Source organism: Apiospora hydei, assembly GCF_038363865.1.
Source record: "Apiospora hydei strain CBS 114990 chromosome Unknown utg000007l_segment0_segment0, whole genome shotgun sequence".
Classification (NCBI taxonomy): Eukaryota; Fungi; Ascomycota; class Sordariomycetes; order Amphisphaeriales; family Apiosporaceae; genus Apiospora; species Apiospora hydei.
This window is the reverse complement of record NW_027117366.1, coordinates 1,737,053-1,759,722: the sequence shown is the minus strand read 5'-3', so window position 1 is coordinate 1,759,722 and position 22,670 is coordinate 1,737,053. Positions and strand designations below refer to the sequence as shown.

Genomic DNA, 22,670 nt, shown 5'->3' with positions numbered 1-22,670 from the left:
TGAATGTGTTGGCACGCTTAAACGAGTTTCACGCGTTAAGTGGTGGGTAGGTAACTTCGTTCCAAAGCAGGGTCTAACGCGACATCACGTGAGCTACCGATCTGGCTGGCTCTTCGGGCGTGCTTAGGTAATAAGAGGTATCTATGCTGATCAGTTGGGAAAACATTGGACCCAACGACCCTTGAAGTTGGGGACCGAACTGGACGAACGTGAAAGCTCGGATCTTTTGGACTGATGTCACACGACGTTTGCTTTAATGTCCTCCATCGCACTGCCACGCCCATAACAAGAATCAGAGTTGTATCCTGCCACTCCGGGACCCAACAAGCTGAGGAACTATCAATTCTTCTTCTCACGTCAATTGGGAATTGCGCAAGGGTACGCGCGACGTCACCCGAACGGCTGGGAGTACTACACAATCACGCGCGATAGCATAGACACCTCGGAAATTGGATTGCCTTTTTCACATCATGGCCGTCTTCCCGAACAAAAAGTTCCGCGGGGCCAGCGAGACGAACACCTTCGCCGCCAAGTACCGAGCGCTCATGGCCAAGCGCCCGTTCCTGCTTTTTGGCCTACCCTTCATGTCGATCATCGTGGCTGGCTCCTTCGTGCTGACGCCGGCCACCGCCGTCCGTTACGAGAAGCACGATCGCAGGGTGCGGCAAATGACTCGGGATGAGGAGCTGGGAGTGGGCAAGGCCGGCCGTAAGGTCAACATGAAAGACGAGTACTACGTGAGTTTTCTCCCTCTGTCGGCCACCAGTTGGTCAAACGTCCGCAGCGGTACGCTGATTGCCGGTGCCCCCTACAGAGATTGGCTGCCAAAGACATCGATAATTGGGAGAACAAGCGTGTAAAACGTTTACCCGGCGAGCATGATGGAGTCCTGTAATGAGATCATGGTGTTGGATCCGGCGCTCTCCCCCGCTCGCTCGAATGAACGCGCGAAATATGATCGACGTTCCCCAGATTCCGGGTCCAGATGCCGTGAAATCAGGCGTGCCCTTATCATAGGGCGCCTCGGTGGATGATACCTACGAGTAATGGCTCGGGTAGACTTGGCTGGGCCATTTCGTTACACCGGCATCAGTTCCTGACGACTCCTCGACTTTTGAGTGCCGACTCACGACTCGAGACGTTTTGTCAAAGCCTATTGAGTCCCAGCTCAACTAGCCCCCTGGTCGAACTCAAAATTCATGTAGTGTCGAGAACAATGGAGCGCGCAAGCATCATAGGCATGTTATTATTGCGGTTATCTGGACGAGCTTTACCCAGCTGGTGGATTTCAGACTGGACGCGGGCGAGTTAGAGCTCCCAACGTCCGGGTCAGCTATTGCCGAGGATGAAGTGCCACTGAATAGTGTTTTCATCGCTGCCGCTTCGCGCATGCGGTCTGGGGAAGGGCTAGCAGCACCATCCAACCGTCATGGGGCGGTGGCATATCAGCTCCAATGGCGTTTGCAATTGAGTTTTTGGTACCTTTGTGCTCGTGCTAAGGCAAAAGCACCCAGCTGGTGCTAGCAAGGTCTACCGCAAGGAGACTTGGTCATTTTCAACGGATTATCGGCAAATATTGTATGTACACATCACTGCATATCCGCCTGAGGTAGTGGCTGTCAAAAGCTGCACCAAGCCGCGAGGCTCACGTCATCAGGGGCATAGAGAGGACGTGGTCGCGTCACATAGATGAATGCCAAAATGTGCCACTAGTTACATCGGATTCCGAGTTTCAGTAATGAAATAAAAACAAAAAACAGTGCACAGCCTACCTAGTTGCCGACATAAGCGCGGCCGAGTTTTATCAAACAGCAATGCCAGCTCCCGAATGTCGGGTGTCATCTGAAGTTCAGATGATGGGCCAGAGTGGTCCCTGGTGGGTATCCATCATGCTGGTACCACGTAGTATAGCCCGGAGAATTAGTGACCACGGCCTGTGGTTGGGCAGACGAGGAAGATGGCCTTGTCACTGCCCGTCGCTCTGGAGGACGCTTCTCTCACGTCGTTGGTCGAACAAACGAACCTACCAAATGTCTAGCCCCTCGGCATAGTGAGTTAGTCCTGGCTGAGCATTCATCCTCCGCTGAGGCTGACGTGACTGCTCGTTCACAGCTGACCATTAAGGTTCGGTCGTTGTCAGGTAGGAGAAGGTTCTTCGTTTCGCCAGCATCCACCACATCTCGTCAGAACCTCGTCTCGCGGTTGCGACCGAATATCCTAGTGGCAAGTAGCAATATCCAGTCGCTCGTAAGGCGTGCTACTACTCGGTAGTGAGCTGGTGAGAAAAGAAAAAAAGTCACTCTATCATGCGGTAGTCAACGTCGCATCGTGCCGAGCATCCATTCACGCCATCAGAAATCACACCTTACACGGACTTCACGGAGCTAACTCGTATTTCCCAAGTGGGTTATAGTGGCTATTTTCGGACATGCTGCCCACGCTCTCTTCAAGTTAACTCGGGGTCTTCGGCGTGCCGCGCTGAAAAGCTCATGTGGTCTACGGGAACGCCGGTCTCACCAAGAAAACTTTTCTTCTTCGTACCGGGGGAATTGGTCGTCAAAGTGCGACAGACAGCAAACAATGTGATGGTCATTCTCAGCTACTGCAGCTGTTTATTGTCAATTTGCATGCCCAAAAGCAAAGAGGATAGAAATAGAAAGATGATTGTTGCATGGCTGCGACATTCCCATTCGGTCGGTGGTCGGTCATCGACGCAACAGAAACCGGGTTTGGCCAGTCGAACAAGGTTGGTGCCTGGTTTATGGGCGCCGACAGAAAAAAAAGAACCGGGGATTTTCTTCCAGAAAGCTTGGAAGCACAGGAAGGAGCTCCAAGCTGGGGTGGAACCACGACACCCTCTTTTTCCTTTTTATTTCTTCAATCCTGAAGATCAGCGCAGGGGAGCGAGGAAGGGTCAAGGGTTCGTTGGGTATTGCGCTTCGCTCGCTTCGTTCCGACGAGAGCATTACCACGAAACACCGGTTCTCCGGCTGGGATGCATTAGGCACATTCCAAGGCATGGCGACGAGCGGCAATGGGTGACTTCACACTTTCTCGGAGAGGCAGTTCTTGGCCCTCGCGGCGTTGCAGCAGCACCTTCTTGACCCTGCGACCATTTCCCTATTCAAACAGCTCCGATAAGCATATTTCCGTCCGATTCATGCTTGCACCTTCAAGGGCGGAGACGCCCAGTTCTGTTTCACCAGAAGGCTGGTTGCCCTGTCGCCCTGTTGTGCAACCGACCTCCATCCACCCCGCACCGTGATCAAGATGCAGGCAGTATGCGTAGTCAAGATCTGCAGATCATCGGCAATGAATGATTGAGTCACAAGGCGGTTCTTACTTCTTACAAAGCCCCTATTCCCGTTTGTTCATGCTAGGCCAGACCTGCCCCAAAAAAGTGCCTTCAGCTCGGTGTTCAGCTCACCCGACCGGATGAGTCGAAGCAGAGTTAGCTAGACAAGACGCGGTCGCGAGGTCGTTCATTCATTCTTATCACTATCCCAACGGTAGGCTGGTAGTTCTAGTTCTCCTCGGCAAAAGTTCCGTTCACCGCTCAGGTCGTCCCATTTCGAGTCCTGGGGTAACCTGGGATGTGAGAAGAATAGGGTTTTCCAATGGTCGAAAGTGTGTGTACATGGAAGCTGGGCAGCCTAAGCTGGGCTGAGAGCAGTGAGCAGTGAGCAGTGAGCTGGTGAGGGGGGTTCCTTGGCGAAGTCGAGCTGGTGCCTGTACGAGCAGGGGAGGCTTGCGAAGCTAACAAATCTATTGCGCTATCCGCCCACTTGGCCCTACACCACCAACAATCTCGGCCGAAGTTAATAAGACACACCCGGTCCACTTGACTGGACTTGACATGACCACTTGCTACCGATGACAGGACGAAAAGGAAAGGCCAGCCCGCCAGAAAGAACCTGAGGGCAGGCTGGCCGGCTGGCCGGTACTCAAGGTCGGTAGGTACGCTGTGATGGTACGTACATGACATTGCAAGCCATTACTGGGGGGTGACATTGAATGGCAAGATACGAAGGGCACCTAACAACCCTCCGGCGCCTCCAAGAAACTGGAGTATGACGCATGCGTTCTTGACCGGATCGAGACTGGGGCTCGGCCATCGCTTCGTATACCCTCCATCCCAGAAAGAGAAAGCGAGCAAGGGCGCAATAAGCTTCCGTGCCCACACACGCAAGTGCTAACGAAGACAGCTGCAAGGCACCGCTTCCTCGTACAGCTCACATGTACCGACTGTCTAAGATCTACAGGCACCAAAGTGGGTTGCACTCGAATATATATGCAGATGTCCTGCCGTCCCTTCTGCACCCCGGATAGGTCTTATTCCCATCAACTCAACTGATATAATCTGGCATCCGGTCTTCTACACCTTAGCCAAGCCCATACCCTTTTCCCATATATTGGGTACTCCCTCCCACACACACACACACATTTACTATAATCAACCATCGCCGAGTCGGGCGTATTACACCCAAACCCACACTCTCAAGATGCCTCTCATCGGCAAACGCAGCTTGTCTTTCAAGAAGTCGAAGAACAACATGCAGAACAACCACCATGCTGAAGAGCATACTTTCCATACCAGATCCATGAGCACATCGAGCACAATCTCGCACGCCTCGTCGACGGGATCCAATGTGAAGGCAGACTCTTATAACCCGCTTTCATTACACCCACCACTGAGCTTCAACACATCTCCCGTCTTGCCCGAGTTCGACGCCGCCAGCAAAGCTCACCATGAAAGCGCCGGAAACTCCACACATCTGAGTCCTGAGGATCTACCCACACCCACAGGAGATTTCTACTACAACCAGGACAACCGGAGGAAAACTTACGTCTACGATCAAACCGTGCAATGGCCTCTGAAGGACTGGCAGGCCGTACCGCCAGGACTTGCCAACATGGATGAGCAGGAGTTTGCTGCCCAGTCAACACCTCGCAGACTTCCCAACGATCAACGCAGACCACCCAAGGATAGCAACATGTCGGAGATGGAGATGTTTGTCAAGCGAGGCGAATGGAAACGCAAGGGCATCGTCTTTGGGCTCGGGTCGGACTACGAAGAAGATCAAGAAGAGCACTTCGAGCTACCAGAACCAGAGCTTCGCTTCGAGTTCTTCTAAAGCTCCTATTTCTTATTCCTTTTTTCTCTTTTATATGTTTTAATTTGGCGACAGAGCATCCGGGTGGTTCCATTCCTTTTTCCACTATTTACGACAAAAACGACTTGTACACGATATCACGAACTGTAATTTTATCACATGTGTTGCCGGACACGGGGGCGGGCAACGGGCAGCTATCAGGCTGGAGGAGGAACTCGTATCATTCTTGTAACATCACCTAGGGTTGCTATCGACCGGGCGTACAGGAAAAGATACCTATTTGATTTAGTCATACATAGAGCTACTAGCTGGCTACAAGAAGAGCAATCTCACGATTTCATAATCATCATACACACTTATCACTTCACATTTTGCCTCTTCTTATTTTTTCCCGTGACTCGCAAGTACCATCGATCACCAGCGACGGCTGCACCCACGCTCCCTCACCACAATGATTAACACGGGGTTGCCTTTGAAACAGATCCTCCGTCCATGTGCCATCCACACTCGTGGGGTGGACGGTGATTACGTCAGGATAATCCAGATCGTCGGCGCCTTCGATGTAATGCTTTCTCAACTTGTAACGGGTGTTCTAGAATTTGACATGACTGGTGTGGCGGCCCGACCCCATCATTCGTTAGAGACGCCACCAGGCCGTGTTGATCCCAATATAAAAACGCACCCCTCAAGACCCTTCCAAAGGGCCGCTGATCGACGAGATGCACAGCTTCCGGCTGGCAGGCCGCACCTATGCACCGATAAGCACTCTCGCTAAAAAAAAGGCAACTATCGGAAAGCCGTTGACGACAATCTAGCTATCTGGCAGCAGGCGCTACTACATCCTTCAATAGCTCAGTCCGGGGTAATTACATCGTGTGACCAACTACTGCGCTACAATGCTGATCACCCGTCGATAAAGAACACAGATGCTGACTAGGTAACGGACGGAGTCACAGTATCGATCCCAATCTTGGATAGCAAGACATGCATATCTCCGGACCACCCTGGCACAGCTCGGCCGCCTGGGCGAAGCGGGTTACCCAGCGGTGTGGTCGAGACAGCAGCAAGACAGACGATGGGGTCGGTAACTGATCGCGACACGGCAAGGCTAAAGGACAGCTAAGGCGCATAGTTCAAGTTACTAGCCATCGGGGCCTCGCACGCCATCCCGGCTTGGGAGATTCGTAGACAAGTGCACTCTCGATCAATCCGTCACGCGCGTAGATGAAACACATCAGCAGACCTCATGACATCAAGCTTGCCGTGAAGGGCTCGATGAAAAAGGAAGGACAGCATTCCACCCGGAGGCGGACACGCATGCTACCTGCAACGTATCTAACACATACAATGTGTGCATGGCCACATGGCAGTTTCGCCCTAGCGGTTCACAAGCCTACCTAAAGTAACCTTTCCTACCCCTGAGTAACGTAGGTTATAACCTAGTAGCGTAAGACATACGCAGCAGGCTGGTTTCCCACCGCCACTTCGTTTTTCCAACTTTCACGGTTCACGCTGCAACATAGGGCCACGAGGATGAATGTCTTGTATCTCACTTGCTTGCTTACTTGAGCTACTCGGACCAGGTTCTGACGAATCCCAGGCAGATATGTGCTTTCCTGCCACACGCGATGTCACTATTCGGATGCTTGCATCATGCAGTAACCAAATGCGCGGCCCATGCCCCTGCCCTCACTAACAAAAGACTAATATAAAACCCGACTACAGTCTACATGTGCATGTTACTCAACAGCTTGGCTTCGTGCAAGGGGAAAACTCACGGGCGCCCAACGACGTCAGGAGCGGGAAAGGATATTATTCGTCCAACTAGCTTCGTCGGCAGCGCGCCCGCCCTTCCAACGCCTTTTCCTTTTCTCCATCCGACCAGTGTAGCGAATAGATTGGGGCCTGACATCACACAGAGAGAGAGGGGAGTCGCACAGACAGAGCGGATGGAGGGACAGATGGTATGTGTTGCCCCCGCATGCGCAGATTGGCATCACGGGCGAGAAGTAGACCGGATGACACATTCCTCCAAACCTACCTGCTTGCGTCTGTACTACGCGAGAGTATCAAACTTCCTGTATCGGAGGTCAAGCAAAGTAGGTAACGAACGGACTTCCTCGGCCACAAAAGTGCGACACTCTGCAGAGTAACCCTCAAGGCAGGTAAGTTCCGATGCTGAGCAAGAAAGTATCTATTATCACACGCGGATGAATGCACATAAGCGCCCATGGGCTTGGCTTTGCGACAGCGCCCCGAGTAATTTTCAGCATATATGGTGATGGCTCGAGATAAGGCTGAGCCACTGAGCTGTTATGGAATGCTACTCATTGGGAGATCGGATCGCCGGTGCAGGAGAAGCAAGTTTCTTCCAATACGAGACCGGAAAGTTCAAATCAGAAAACTAGAACGATCGAGAAGGGCCTCCTCAAGTTGCAGTTCATGCGGTGGCGTCCTCAAGATTGACTGCATCCGTGTCATATGAAATACAATAGCCGTCGCGTCGCTCAAGCGGCTGACACTCGCGCAATCTCGAGATATGATCTCGATGAGGATGCTTATCCTCCCCATATATGACATCCTTGGTGGCGAAAGAAACTAAACAAGCCTCTATGGTGTTTCACAAACGGTTTTTCCACCCGGAAGGAAGACTTGGTCTCGGCCCATCAGTCTAGGCAAGAAAGGAACGACAAAAGGTTATTGCCCTTGCTGTAGCTCAGGTCTTTCCTTGCCAGGTACTTACCCCTGAACCCATCCTCCCAGTCCGGTGCAGCGCCGTCACGCCCACTAGCGCCCACGCCGTTTCCGCAGCTTCGGGACACCCAAGTAGCGTATCGCAGCTTTGGAAGTGCGCCTCACACGCGTTCTGACGCCCAACGACTACCTAGCGTCAACCGGCAAGCCAGCGCCACCCGAGCAGAACCGGTCGAATGGGAACGCGTTCGTTCGTGTAATTCATTGTACGAGTCAGGCAAATAAATAGAGAAAAACGTGGTGTATGGGGCGTCAGGATCTGCATCTTGTTCAAAACACCATCACGATCGGACGGGTTCTTCCCGATCGACCAACGTCGATGGTCACCTCTTGATTGTGGTCGTGAAAACCGGCGAAAAGGTAATTAAGTTGACTATATTGAAACCTAGACCAACTACTAGTGGGCGAGGCTCCCGATAGAGGGGCAGGCGCAGGACGTCTTGTGTATTGAGCCCCTGGATTTGACAAGGACATCTGACAGAATGAAAGCAGCTTCGTCTTATTGGCCCTTCAGGCCCAGAGATGTGATACTCGCACTGAGCTCTCTGCCCTGGACCAGTTCCGCCAAAACCTTCCCCGTCCCAAGGGACATGCTGATCCCCCATGGGCCATGGCCAGCCGCTAAGTAAACCCCACCATCAGCGCCAGGCCGCGTTCGCATACTAGCACCAAGATGCTCGTCAGGTATGCGGCCGACAATCGGCAGCCCGTTCTCTGTCACGGGCCGGAAGCACAGCCCCTCCCGAGTCACCTCAAATTCGTCCGCGGTACCCTCCCTGGCAAGTATCTCTCGCGCCGTGTCATGGAGCTTCTGTATGGCTGACTTAGAAATGTTTGCCTTGGAGTCGGTAGCGAGCTCGGGCAGGGGCTCGGTTGCCGAGTTCAAGCCGGCAAGGTAGATCTGGCCGCCTGGGCGCGAGAAGATCTCCGGAGAATAGCCTGGCTGGCTCGTCATGAAAACCGCATGGCAGCCATGCGACTCCTCGTGTTCCTTGGCCCATTTCGGCGACTTCACAACCAGCGAGTGCCCTGCGAGGCTAGTTATGGGAAGTTTGTAGTTTGACGACGGAAATATCGTCTGAAACACCCTGGGTGACCAAGCACCAGACGTAATGATGATTCTGGTGCATGGTATGTCCGTCTCCGTGCTTGATCGAGTATCTGCAATGCATATGCTGGAGACTTCGTTGCGCACATCGGTCTGGACCGAAATGGCCTTGGCCGGCTGATGCAGCTGAACGCCGAGCTTGAGACACTTCTGCAGGAGATGCTGTGAGAGCTGCAGTGGATCGCTGGAGCAGGGTTTGGCAATCTAACGTTTAGCTGCCGAGCTTCATATCATGAAAGGATCGATGCGGCCTGAAAGCAAGACAACACTCACAGTTGAGCCACCGTCCCCTCGTCACCAATGACCTCGACGGCATCGCCCTTGGCCCTCCTCAGCCACGGCGGCGCGACTCCCTTCGAGGCGTCTCCGCTGGCAGCTTCGGCGCGACTAGCACCGTCACGACACCACACATCGACTTTCTTCCCGGAGGTCGTCGGCGGCGACAGACTGATAGAGGTGCTCTGAGCATAGCCCCACTTCTCAGCACCATTGTCCTTCTCGGCCAGTTTCCGATGCTCCTCAAAGCTCAGCGCGCCCAACTCTGCCGCGGCAGGTGAGAACCAATTCTTCGCAAGGAAACCGCCTGCGTAGCCAGAAGCCGATGCGAAGAGCTCCGGGCTAACCTCGACCAAGTGAATGCTTGATGGAGGCTGGTGTTTGGCGAGGTAGTACGCGGTTGAGGTGCCGATGATACCAGCCCCCAAGACGACGGTGGCCGACATGATTCAGGAGATTTTGGGGCAAATAGGAGGTAGATAGGCGAAGTATTAGCATGTAAAGTCAAGTGTGTAAGGTAACCAAAGATCACCCCCTCAAGGTTATTTAACCTAGGCTCACCACTGAGATCCGATACAATACAGGGTTTGATGCACAACTCGGCTATGGCCAACAGCTGTTCCTTCGTATCAAGTCTTACTTATCTGAAGCAACACGGCATCTGATAGACTGGATTATAGAGGTCTGCTGGGCCCCTCTAGCCTCCGCAATAGGATACGAGTACATGCATCATCCAGCTCTCTACCCCGCTGTCGTCATTGGATCCAGGGCGTTCGCATAGATCCGATAAGATAAGAAGGCATGGTTCTGCCATTGGTATTATGTAAGGAAAGACCTAGGCGAGTTTTAGTCGTATCCACCGACTCTTCACATCCCGTAATGACTGGGAACGATTCATGGGTATTTTGTCAATTCTTTTTCTATCTCAAGTCTCGACAGCAACAACATCAAAGTCAAGCAAGAAACCATGTCAAAGACTTTCATCGTAACGGGCGCTAGCCGAGGCTTGGGCCTGGCGATTGCGGAGATCCTGCTCAAGGCATCGCATAATGTGTTCCTAGTTGCACGGTCGGAAACGGACCTGCAGAAAATAAAAGACAGCCATCCGCAAGCCGTTGCCTACATGGCCGCAGATTTGAGCGACTTGGCCGTAAGTTGCTCCCAACCTGAAGCTCCCGTCGATCCTGCCAACAAACCGACTACTGACCTGATCCAGGTAGCCCCCAAGATAATCGGGGCGGCACAAAAGGCCTTCGGCAAGATTGATGGTCTTGTCATCAATCACGGAACCTTGACACCACTCACAAGAATTGCTGATGGCAATATCGAGGAATGGCGTCAGGCGTACGATATCAATGTCTTGAGTGCTGTAGCATTGGTGAGTAACGGCCACAGCACCTTACTGCGCCTCGCTTACAATCTGTCAGGTTAAGGAAGTCATCCCCGAGCTTCGAAAGTCAAAAGGTCGCGTGGTGTTTGTGTCTTCTGGGGCCGCCACAGGAGCCTACGCCGCCTGGGCCGCTTACGGAACAGGAAAGGCTGCAATCAACCACATCTGTGCGCACCTAGCGGTTGAGGAACCCGACATTGTAGCCGTCGCTGTATCACCAGGCAAGGTTGATACAGCAATGCAACAGCAGATCAGGGAGCTTGGAGGCTCTGGTATGGAACCTAGCCAGCACGCAAGCTTCATCGACGAACATAAGCATGGCAAGCTACTCAAGCCAGAGCAGCCGGGCACAGTCATTGCAAAGCTGGTTGACACCGCCCCGAAGGAACTGAGCGGGAAACACTATCGGTACGCGTAACGCGCAGCGCCCTTGCAAATGAGAAACAAGGCCGACTAACTCTGTCACAGATGGAATGCGACCGAGATGTCGCCATTTCAGTAGAAGGCTTACTTGATACTATATCAAATTGTCAGCTTGGATCCCAAAATATTAGATTTCACAAGTTGACAGAGAGGGGATTTGCTTCAGTCGAAAGATGAAAAGGCCTTATATGTATTCAGCATAGCGATGCTCAGGTTTAGCATGGAATATAGGTTCGTCATCATAAGCAAAGGGGGGATTCAAGGAAGTGGTAGAAAACGAAAGCAGTCCACCTTACCTTACACAAGCTTACACCAGCCTTGATAGCACGCGAATGTCGTCGCGTTGACCCTCATGATGCCACTATGCTCTGGCTATCAGCACTCCGCCCGACGCCATGCGGGTAAAATATTTTCAATAACGATGAGGCCATGTCAGGTATTGAATATAAGTCCATCATAGAATATCGGTATTTGATAGTACTTGAATATTGGACATCATGCGTTGCCGGCTGGTGTTCGCGGGGAGTCGGTACCACATACAGAAGAATGAATGCTCATGCTTGTTTGGAAGAATCTGTAACCCGACTGTTAATACTTTGGCCAAAGAGAAGCAGTGGAATAAATGTATAGCATGTTGTTGCGAAGAATCAGTCGGTCATTTGGCGTGACATGTCATTCACCATGGGCCATGAGGCGAAGGTAAGACTGGGGCGACAACCTTATCATCATGAAAAGGCGAGGGAGGGTAGAGGTAGTGGCTTGTGCAACTTACTGTCTGGCGACAAGTCCCCAGGTGAAAATTGTTAGCAGCTGGGGACACGACTAGAGGCATTGCGGCGCAAAGCCCCGAACAATCCACAAGAGACGGTCTCGGACATGAGTGTCATCTCGCATGTCTATTAGACATGTTGCAGAGTATTCCCAGGCTGAACGGCCGTGGAAGAGAAGGAAGGAGGCAGGGGAAATGTGAGAGAATGTTGTGTTGGAAGGTTGGAATATGAAGCAGAGAATTCCAATAGGAAAATTTAAAGGTCGCGCGCGGCAACGCCAAGCCTTTTCAGGGAACCGGGTCCATCTAAAATCTACTGTTGCGCCACAGAGGGAACCACCCCCAGCCTGCCAGCCCAGCTGCCAGCGGGCAAGTCGAGACAAGGCATCAGCCACATGCACCTTGAGCGAAGGCTACATAAACACTCGCTGATCCACCCACGGCGGCCTGACTGCATACCTCGTGTAGTTGGAGCAGTTGGCACTTGCAGCTCATCTATCGATTGCGATTTGATGCGTACAATACAAACCGCCAATATCAAAGACTCGACCTCAGCCCGTTATTACGATAACCACGCAATTCCAGCAACCTCGCGCCCCTGCTTGTTTCTCTCAACCAACACCGTAATTCTTCACTTGGCAACCCTCATTCTGGCAAATTCAATTTAGCCATTTGCTGTTTTCCCTCTCCCCAGTCTTTGCCGGGGCCTTCGAGTCGTAATATCATCCACAGCCCAATATGTCGGATCACGAGTACGGAGGTGAGTTAGCCCAGTTCACGTCTTGCTGTGTTGAGCCTGCCTGTTTGCTGTGCTGTTTGTTCCGCCTTTGGCCACATTGAATGTCCGATTATTGCAAGTGCGCACAAGGGGAGTTCCAATGCATGCACTGTTTGCACTTGACCTACTTTCTTTTGCCTTGTGGAAACAAAGAAGGCCTCACTTGGGAAGTGTAGAGCAGTGCAGTGTGCAGTGCAATGAGTTGGTGTTGGTGTTGGTGTCCGCATACCTCCAGTCTGTAGGCATACATAACCGCACCTTCTCACCACTCTGCGACTGCTCCCATTCGGCCCTGGAAAGCCTGGCACAAACCATCGCCTTCTTGTCGCCAACGACAAATCACATCCCACCGGGCGTTCTCTTTCTTTGTTTCTGTTTCCCCCTCGCCCTCACCAAGCGGTGCACACCATTCTCCCGACATGCCCCACATTTCACATCAAGACAGCTATTGGATGAATTTCGACAATGGCATCGGTTAATTCTCCCCTTTCGTTTGGCCTTTATGACTTGTAGGATTTGAACTGACATTTAGTCTCCAGGCAACGATGACTTGTCTCTCCCCAAAGGTACGTTGTCCACAATCCCAATGATGGCTTGACCAAAGCTTGCTTAGCCTTGGCTGCTACTTCCCCTATAATGTCTCTAGATTGGCCCTAGACAACGAACACACGCTGATATTGTCTCTATAGCGACTGTCCAGAAAATCGTGACAGAGATTCTGCCCTCCTCGACTGGACTGAGCTTCTCAAAGGAAGCTAGGGACCTGTTGATTGAGTGTTGTGTAGAGTTCATCACCCTGGTCTCTTCCGAGGCCAACGAGATCTCCGAAAAGGAGGCCAAGAAGACCATTGCGTGTGACCACATCACCAAGGCTCTCGACACGCTCGGCTTTGGAGACTACGTTCCTGCTGTGCTCGACGCTGCAGCCCAGCACAAAGAGACGCAGAAGGTGATCAAGAACATTGTAAGCAAGCTCGTTCCCCCAAATTCCGCGCAATGCATACTAACCTGATGGCTAGCGGACAAACAAGTTTGAGGACAGTGGCATGTCTCTCGAGGAGCTGGAGCGACTACAAGCAGAGCAGTTCGCACAGGCAGCAGCAAGACACAACTAATGCATGTGATCTCCGGAGCGATTTCAGGTGTTCAGTATTCATCGTTGGTTTGATAGGGGGCATTGCATGGCGTTTCATTGAGCGTAGGAGTGGGCTGGTATATCAATGGCGTTTTCGAGTCGGTTTGAGTGATGAATAATACAATCATCGACACCATCCAAAGCTTGATCATAACAAAATCATCCGTAATCAGTGGTGTGCAATTGCAGCCTTATTCAGAGGATCCGACTCACCCAGCTAAGGCAGATGTGTGCATCTCGAGGGCCACAACAGGCGCAACCGGAGTGTCAAGTGGTAGTACTACATGTACCTAACAGTAGCAGAGGGGTGGCTCATGAGCCGGTGGCCTACTCTTCAATGAGAAGAGGTAGGTAGTGGTAACTCGGAAAATGAGATTGAAACGACCCTTCTTCCATAGACGAGCAGAAACAGGTCAAAGATGGGTGTGTAGAGTAGAACCTCTTTTTAAGCGGTGCCGGGCTTGATCGGGTCGTGGGTGTCCCACCCTCGTTCAACAGCATTGGGGATCACGATTGGTGCGCCGACCGATGCAATACGATGCGATGCGATGTTCACGGAATTATGCACATGGAGTCTTGGTATGTTGTATTGATCTGTAGCTCTTACTAAGCCTATTCGGACAATTATCCATGAGAAGCAGAAGGCCTGCGAGTATGCGGGAATTTTTGCAGGTGCTTTGGCATTTCGTCATTGGTTGGAAGGGACCTGGAAAGGACCTGGACGGGGACACTGGTTGGCCAGACCAGCGCCGAGCTGTTCACCGACGCTGCAGTGGCATCGCGGCACTGACACGGCTTCATTGTGGGGGGCTCGAGTTTTAGCTTGGGAGGATGTGACTTCATTGAAGAAAAGTCTGTTTGACCCAACCCAAAAAGCTAGACCGTTTGTATGGGCTGAGCATTTGTTCAGCAGGGCCGGCCGGCCGAACCCGACGTCACTTGCGAGCGAAGCAGTTGCGTAAGTGAGGGGTTTGTTTGCCATGGATGGAATCAATCAGAAGAGGCTGCCCAATATGCAAGAGGAAGTCATCTATCTGCCTACTCGCGCTGTAGGTTAGGTAGATACATCAAGTACAGAAAATGCATAGCGACTCAGTCAAGGGAAAAGACGGGAGGGAGAGAGCGTCTTAGGTAAACTTTTCAGCCCTGACTTCTGACCGATCATCCCATTGGAAGCCTCAACCCAACCGAATCCGGGCAGATTTAGTTGGAAAGTAGCCAGACCCTTGTCCTGAACTTACGACATGGTGGTTTTGTTGAAAGTGAAACTGCCCCGCGATCGTCGATAAGGCCGATAAGCAGCTCTCTTGCCTGCAGCGGGTGCCCAGCTATTTGCGTCACAGCTCCTGGGCCCCTCAATCAGCCCGAGTTAAGACAGTGGTTGCACTGCAGCTCTATTTCGGGGGTGGTCTGCCTTCCTCGGCTGCGCTCATGGAATCTCCCATGGGAAGCCGCCCGGGGAACTCTCACTTCATTTAAAGGTTAGAATCAGTGAGCTCTTCCAACCGTAGCAGGTGCGACTTGACTCATGAATTGAACTATCTTCTGTTGGCCCGAGAATCGCAAACCGCAACGCAACTGTCTCGCCAATCCGTTTGTTCCGCTGGCATCAGTCGGACCAGCTGTGTGCACTTATATAAGTAAGAACTTCCAGCGTATCCGACTGGTCAGGAGGCCCCCTTCCCTCTCTCCCGGCATAACCGCTTGTAGGTACGACACGATAATCGCCTGATCTTTTGAAATTATTCCACTGGTATACACGGGAGTCGCAATGGCCTAACTGTTGTTTTGTACAGGGTTGCCCCACCTCTCGAACGATTATCCCACCTATTTACTTGCCTCGCGCGCCAACTAAACCACCTTCCTCTCACCTCATCCTCCCACATCCCACCACCTCACAACCACAGTCCGCAACACCAATCACCATGGCGAGCGAACCAAAACAGAAGATCGCCGTCATGACCTCGGGAGGTGACTCCCCGGGCATGAACGGTGTCGTCCGCGCTGTCGTACGTATGGCCATCCACATGGGCTGCGATGCCTACTGCGTCTACGAAGGCTACGAGGGCCTTGTGCAAGGCGGAAGCTACATCAAGAAGACGGAATGGGACGATGTCCGAGGCTACCTTGGCATTGGCGGTACTTACATCGGCACAGCACGCTGCATGGCTTTCTACGAGCGTCCTGGACGTTTGACAGGTGCCAAGAACATGATTCTCAACGGCATCAACGCCCTGATCATCTGCGGCGGTGACGGATCCCTGACAGGTGCAGACAAGTTCCGGGCTGAATGGCCCTCGCTGGTTGAGGAGCTCGTCTCTACTGGCCAGCTCACCAAAGAGCAGGTCGAGCCCTACAAGAAGCTCAACATCGTCGGCCTCGTAGGCTCTATCGACAACGATCTTTCCGGCACCGACGCCACCATCGGTGCCTATACCGCACTTGCCAACATCTGCGAGGCAGTCGACAAGATCGAATCCACTGCCACCTCCCACTCCCGAGCTTTTGTTATTGAAGTTATGGGTCGCCACTGCGGTTGGCTGGCTTTGATGGCTGGTGTAGCCATCGGCGCCGATTTCATATTCATCCCCGAGAAACCTAGAGAGGACAACTGGCAACAAGAGATGTGTGAAGTCGTGAAGAAGCACCGTGACTGGGGCAAGAGAAAGACTATCGTCATCATCGCAGAGGGTGCCATGGACCGCCACGGTAGCAAGATCACCCCTAATATGGTGAAGGATCTTCTTGCTGATAAGAAGGGTCTTGCACTGGATACACGCATTTCCTCTCTTGGTCATCTTCAGCGAGGTGGTCCTGCCGGTGCTTACGACCGCATGCTAGCGACCCTCCAGGGTGTGGAGGCCGTCAAGGCCGTCCTGGATGCTGCACAGGCCGTCAAGGAGGGCAAGCCCCAGCCCGAGACCTGCGTAATCACGATCAACGAGAACAAGATCACCCGCCAACCCCTGATGGCTGCAGTGGCTGCAACTCAGCAAGTTGCCAAGGCCATTGAAGCTCAAGACTTCGACAAGGCCATGTCTCTGCGAGATACCGAGTTCGCAGAGATGTACAGCTCCTTCATGATGACCACTGCGATGGGCCTCGACACCAGCATACACGTTCCTGCCAACAAGAAAATGCGAATCGGCTTCATCAACGTAGGAGCCCCTGCTGGTGGCATGAATGCAGCAGTCCGAGCCGGTGTGGCCTACTGCCGCTCGCGAGGCCATGAGCCTGTCGGAATCTACAACGGTTTCGCAGGTTTCGCAAGGCACCACGGTGACAAGCCTGAGGGTGCTGTCCGGGGGTTCGACTGGCTCGAGGTGGATGGCTGGGCCAGCAGGGGTGGTTCAGAGATTGGAACCAACCGTGAGCTGCCAGAGGAATCAGGCATGGAGCTCATGGCGAAGCTCATCAAGCAATACCGATTCGACGCTCTGTTCCTGATTGGTGGCTTCGAGGCCTTCCACTCCGTCTCGCAATTGCGAAAGGCTCGAGAGACCTACCCTGAGCTCTGCATCCCCATGACTCTCCTCCCTGCCACCATTTCCAACAACGTACCCGGCACGGAATACTCCCTGGGATCTGACACTTGCTTGAACGAGCTCGTGAACTACTGTGACAAGATCAAGCAGTCTGCTTCTGCCACCCGACGACGAGTGTTTGTCATCGAGACTCAAGGTGGTAGATCGGGATATGTCGCAACTCTCGGCGGTCTTGGCGTAGGCGCCAGCGCTGTTTATATCCCCGAGGAGGGTGTAACCCTCGACATGCTCGCTGCCGACGTTCGCCATCTTAAGGAGGCCTTCCAAAAAGACAAGGGTCGTTCCAGAGCTGGTCGGTTGATCCTGGTCAATGAGAAGGCCAGTCGTGTGTACGACGCCAGACTCATTGCCAATGTCTTCAGAGAGGAAGCACACAACCGCTTCGAGTCACGGGACCTCATCCCTGGCCATCTGCAGCAAGGTGGTATCCCCTCGGCCATGGATCGATGCAAGGCCGTTCGACTTGCCATTATGTGCATCAAGGAACTGGAGAAGTTCGGCCCCAAGCCGTTCGAGAACCCGGACAAGATCAAGAACGACCCCACAAGCGCGTCTGTAATTGGCATCCAGGGTGCGCAGGTCACGTTTACTCCTATGGAGGAGTTGGAGACTCGCCACACCGACTGGCAGAACCGCCGTCCCAAGGCGGCTTACTGGACCGACATGAAGGAGGTGGTAGATGTTCTGGGAGGTCGCCCAAAGTACCCTGAGCCGGAGAAGAGCTTGTTCGGCCAAATCGCGAAGGATACCAAGCGTGGACTGGCTTGATTGGGAGCAAAACCGATGAAACCAGGGGGATGATTGATGTGATTGTTACATTTTTTATTGCGGTTATACCACTGGGTATTTGGCGGTTGTGACACTGGAATTACAAAATTACGCTGCTCTACCTAGGGACTTATACTAGACGAATATCATGACTGAACTTAATAACTTGTGTTGCGCCGTGACTGTAATTTCTATAACCACGCTCTTCCCGATTTATTCATCCACGCTAGACACTTCACCCCCTTTTCAGAATGGGACATTCGACCCGTCGTAGCAGAAGAATTTGCCGCTATCCTCGGTGCTCAAACCAGACAGCACTTTCAACACGCCACTTGCACTATCCTTGACTTCGACCTCGGCTTCGGGGCCTCCCATCTCCGTCTTCACATGACCCGGGTCCACACAGACGACAACGGCCTTGCCTCGTAGCTGGTGTGCTTGGTGAACCATCAACATATTGAGCGCACACTTGGAGATGGAGTATGGCGACATGCATGGCTCGATACTGCCGTTCGAAAGCAAGCTCAGAGAGCCCAGACCGGATGAGATGTGTGCAATAATACCACTGCCCTCGCGCAGATAAGGCAGCAACGTCTGTGTGACCTTGGCAGGCCCCACGACGTTGGTTGTCATGTGGGATAGGAGCGAGGCGCCGTCGATGCTCAGTCCGGTCTGGCTCTGAGATTGTTGGATTCCGGCGTTGTTCACCAGCACGTCGATCTTTTTCTCTCCCAGGATAGGCAGTATAGCCTGGGCAAGAGTCGCAATGGAGGACTCGGAGGAGACATCACACTGGACAATGTGGCCGCGTCCCTCGCTCTTGGCGATGACATCTTTTAGATCCGATATGTCGGCGGATGTATCACGTACCGTGGCGATGACGGTGTTGGAAGGGTTGGCTGTGAGTTGCCGGACATATTCCAGTCCAATGCCGCCTCGGCCTCCGGTTATAGCGTAGATGGGCATTTTTCTTGGCGTTATTGATGGATTGCAGTGCAGTTTGATGCTACGCTGACTCGGGACAAACAGCAAACAAAGCTTGGTTGGAGTGAAGAGTAATGAGTCGGAAATATGGTTCCTCCAACTATGAGGAGAAGTATGCGGCCTCGGAGACCCTTATATACCTTCGTCGGAAGCTTGCACTAGAGAAAGCAGCTTCAGGCCGAGGAACTGAAGTCTGAAGCTGACTAAACGGGCCACGATGGTTAGAGCTACTGTACGTAGCTGAGTACGCGCATTGGCGAGACTGGTAGGACCAGCGGCCCGGGCCACTAGGTACAGAATATCCACGGGCATCATGACTCAATCGCCGCCGGATTAGGCCGAGTCCGACATGGCCGGCGACTCGGGTATAGATACGGTGGTTCTATTGCTCTCGTGGTGGACAACCTGGACAGGCTAGAGAGTATCTCCATATGGCGCTTTCAGCTTATGATCCAATTTTCTTGCGTAACATGTTTCGTATGGGTATTAGGGCAGCCGGCATCGGGGCTTCTGGCCAAACCAATGTCGAACCTAGAGCCTTCTCAACTTCTCGCTGTACCCGTTCAGGTCGCATCCCCGCGACTTGATATATCCCCAGCCTGTTGTCTCCCGAGCCTGTATACGGGCTGGAGTCGGATCGGATTTCCAACCGGCTCATCATTGAGCTGATGGTCTGCCTGTGACTCACCAGCCGAGCGTCTCGGACGACGATTAATGAACGGTCATTTTACTCAACTCCATGGTGGTCGTATACCCGCGCAAATCGATACATACATGTTCATGTAGTTATGTGGAGACAGGCCCAGGGGTTTGAAATGCTACCAGCCAGCGTGACACGACAGCCGATGAAGCTCGGCCACTCGGTCGGCCAACGGAACGACCATTCTCAAAACCACGTCGAGAAGGGTTCGCGAGAAAGACTGCATAGGAAGGGACCTGCGCTTGCTTACGCTTGCAACGGAAAGGTCGGGAGGATGACGGTTCTTATGCCCAGGGCCTCGCACTGGGCTGGGGAGTGATTGAAGAAACGCAGTAAGGCTCGCCGCGAGGCGTCTTACTGCCACACAGGTTCACCTTCGGGACAATATATCTCGTTTGGGTGGCCCGTCCTTCTAAGCCGGAAAGGTCGGGTACTATTTTGAAGTCTTACCCTAAGCGACAGATTTGCAAAACATGGCGAGACTCAACTTATTGGACTGCCTGTTTCGAGATATTCGCTTTCTATCTCGCTTAAAGGTTCATGGCATGAAGGAGGTAATATTCTGACATAACAGCCTCGTCATCCATCGAGGCTCATGCTTACAGTTGCAGATAATGGGCGATCCAGCGATAATATATAAACCCCGCATGATGGCCAGCAGGGAGCCATGATCATTACCGGTTCTGCAACACTTTCCGCACAGCTTTCTACCCGGATGCAACGCTCGGCAAGTGGCGTGCTGAATGATAGGCTGTCCTCGAGTATCATCTACTTTTGCAAATCAGCCACCAGGCAACGAAGAGGTGATCCCGGCAAACCGTGGGGTAAATTCACCAAGCCACGATGCTTCCGTCGCAAGACACTAATTTTGGCAATTAGATATATCATCAATAGTCCCCCGAGTGAGCAGAAGAGAGTATTGAACGGACATAAACCTTTTAGCCAGTTAACCACACATCTGTTATATTCGAAGCATGCCGGTTCCAAGGATGCTCGCCTTTGCCTCACGGCTCCTCCTCTTCCTAACTTTGGCCACATGCCCATCCGCCGCAGCTGCAGCCCTCACACACAGCAGCTGTACCCTGACGCGGGGGCCACTGGGAAACTCTACCCTCTTTGCCCCTGGGGCCCAGGCAGGAGAACAGCGTCGCCGCGCTGGGCACTGATGTGTACATCCTCGCTGGTATCACAGCTGCCGCTCCCAACGACACCACATTCCCCTCACTTCAGCTCGTGCAAGCCTACTCCACCGAGAGCCGCACCTGGCGCCGCGTGGCGGACGTGCCCATGCCGCTGAACCACGCCCACTTTGCGGCCGTCGCCGGCAAGCTGTACGTCCTTGGCAGCTTGACGGGCGACGGACCGTTCCTTCCCACAGTAGCCAGCTATGAGTACGACGCGGTCGCCGATGCCTGGACGAGGCTATCCGAGGGCGACATGCCGGAGGACTCGAAGCGCGGGGCGGGCGCCATCGGGGTCTGGAGAGACCGGTTCGTCATCGTCGCAGGTGGCTTGTTCGACAACAACCCGGTCACGGGGATCTCGCACACCTCGGCCAATGTCTCCGTCTTCGACGCGCAGACGGGGACCTGGCTGCCCGGCGAGGGCTGGCCGGCCCTTCCGGACGGCGGCAGGGACCATGCCGGGGGCGCTGTCATCGGAGACACCATGTACGTCATGGGCGGGCGGTGCAACGGGCGCCTCAACGTGAAGGGAGACGTGTTCGCGTTGGACTTGACCGCGGCGCCCGAGGCGCGAGCGTGGGTGTCGAAGGCCGGCATGCCCACGCCGCGGGGAGGGCTCATGGCCGGCGCGGTGGGCGGCAAGATCTACACGTTTGGCGGCGAGGGAGACGAGGCGCACGGGGCCGGGCCTGGCGGCGTGTTCGTCGAGGTCGAGGCCTACGATACACAGACCGACAGCTGGGAGAAACTGCCCAGCATGGCGGTGCCTCGACACGGAACCGGCGCCGCGGTGGTGGCGGGGAAAATCTACATCCCGGGAGGCGCCAATCATACGGGAACAGGAGCAACTAGCGTGTTCGATGCCTACAGTCCTTAATTGTGCCAGGCATCGTGAAGGATACAGCAAGCTGAGACTTGGGGGTGGCTGCACTCCTGACTGTTAGAGTTGTCGCAGAAGAATTACTCCTTATTTGTCCTTCATACTGTATGCTCGCCGCTGGTGGTGTTTCGGGGCTTTCTTGACAGATTAGGGCCGTTGGTGAGGCTAACGTAGGTGCTATAATGAAACGAACCAGAGCGGCTACGCCTAGCTCATGTCACTAAAACAATCCCGCCCTGACGCTGCTTCTAGGACCAATCAATGGCAGATGAAGACCCAGATCAAGGTGCGATTGCCGCAAAGCTAGGTTACGGTGTTAAGGTTAAGTGAACGTGGTCTGATATTTTGTGATCGGGATACGTGATGGTTTCATCTGATTATCGGAACTTGCACGGAGTGGTAAGTACACGTAGTCGGGCCCGAGGAAGAAGAGCAACTGGAAGAACTATAGCGGGTCAGTTTCATGCTCTTCTGCGGCGCGAGCTTCGGAACCGATTGAGATGATGACTGTGTTGGCACATTACACACGCCCAGCCATCTCCTTCAGATTCCTCTCGACGTTGCGACGACGCGGAATAAGCATGGCGGTGGAAACGTGCAACATGAAGCGTTGGGGTGGAGCGTGGAGCATGGCCAGCGTTGCTTACTGTAAGAAAGGATCTCGGGGACCACAAGATGCTGACATCTCTCCGCTTCTCATCTCCATATGCGTCTGCCTGCGGCTTGGCAACTCTTCGCAATGTTGGCGTCGTCGGGCGAGGATCCCCTGCCCGCAAGTGCAGAGAGACCCTGATTGCAATGCGCCAAAATCACTGCGCACGCACCCACTGCTCTCAAATTGCAACTTGCCTCTGATCCGATA

At 53.4% G+C, this 22,670-nt stretch overlaps 8 protein-coding genes across 8 annotated transcripts; 6 read left to right on the top strand and 2 right to left on the bottom strand.

Moving 5' to 3' along the window:
• Positions 1-470: 470 nt before the first annotated feature.
• PG997_009627 (cytochrome c oxidase-assembly factor cox16) lies at positions 471-895 on the top strand (the record flags this gene model as incomplete). Its single annotated transcript, XM_066813942.1, has 2 exons — positions 471-737; positions 815-895. The coding sequence occupies 2 exons, from the start codon at positions 471-473 to the stop codon at positions 893-895; spliced, it is 348 nt and encodes a 115-aa protein (XP_066665904.1).
• Positions 896-4,502: 3,607 nt separating this feature from the next.
• On the top strand, positions 4,503-5,135 carry PG997_009626 (uncharacterized protein; the record flags this gene model as incomplete). The annotated part of the gene is made up of 1 exon (XM_066813941.1): positions 4,503-5,135. One exon carries the CDS (start codon positions 4,503-4,505, stop codon positions 5,133-5,135), a length of 633 nt encoding a protein of 210 aa, XP_066665903.1.
• A 3,232-nt stretch (positions 5,136-8,367) lies between these two features.
• Positions 8,368-9,698, bottom strand: PG997_009625 (oxidoreductase; the record flags this gene model as incomplete). Its single annotated transcript, XM_066813940.1, has 2 exons — positions 8,368-9,160; positions 9,250-9,698. 2 exons carry the CDS (start codon positions 9,696-9,698, stop codon positions 8,368-8,370), a joined length of 1,242 nt encoding a protein of 413 aa, XP_066665902.1.
• A 521-nt stretch (positions 9,699-10,219) lies between these two features.
• Positions 10,220-11,144, top strand: PG997_009624 (short-chain dehydrogenase; the record flags this gene model as incomplete). Its single annotated transcript, XM_066813939.1, has 4 exons — positions 10,220-10,402; positions 10,469-10,630; positions 10,680-11,050; positions 11,111-11,144. The coding sequence occupies 4 exons, from the start codon at positions 10,220-10,222 to the stop codon at positions 11,142-11,144; spliced, it is 750 nt and encodes a 249-aa protein (XP_066665901.1).
• Positions 11,145-12,572: 1,428 nt separating this feature from the next.
• Positions 12,573-13,727, top strand: PG997_009623 (uncharacterized protein; the record flags this gene model as incomplete). The annotated part of the gene is made up of 3 exons (XM_066813938.1): positions 12,573-12,594; positions 13,302-13,576; positions 13,632-13,727. The coding sequence occupies 3 exons, from the start codon at positions 12,573-12,575 to the stop codon at positions 13,725-13,727; spliced, it is 393 nt and encodes a 130-aa protein (XP_066665900.1).
• Positions 13,728-15,672: 1,945 nt separating this feature from the next.
• On the top strand, positions 15,673-18,060 carry PG997_009622 (6-phosphofructokinase; the record flags this gene model as incomplete). Its single annotated transcript, XM_066813937.1, has 1 exon — positions 15,673-18,060. One exon carries the CDS (start codon positions 15,673-15,675, stop codon positions 18,058-18,060), a length of 2,388 nt encoding a protein of 795 aa, XP_066665899.1.
• A 246-nt stretch (positions 18,061-18,306) lies between these two features.
• PG997_009621 (uncharacterized protein) lies at positions 18,307-19,026 on the bottom strand (the record flags this gene model as incomplete). The annotated part of the gene is made up of 1 exon (XM_066813936.1): positions 18,307-19,026. One exon carries the CDS (start codon positions 19,024-19,026, stop codon positions 18,307-18,309), a length of 720 nt encoding a protein of 239 aa, XP_066665898.1.
• An 833-nt stretch (positions 19,027-19,859) lies between these two features.
• PG997_009620 (uncharacterized protein) lies at positions 19,860-21,805 on the top strand (the record flags this gene model as incomplete). The annotated part of the gene is made up of 3 exons (XM_066813935.1): positions 19,860-19,950; positions 20,010-20,076; positions 20,878-21,805. 3 exons carry the CDS (start codon positions 19,860-19,862, stop codon positions 21,803-21,805), a joined length of 1,086 nt encoding a protein of 361 aa, XP_066665897.1.
• Between the last annotated feature and the right edge of the window lie 865 nt (positions 21,806-22,670).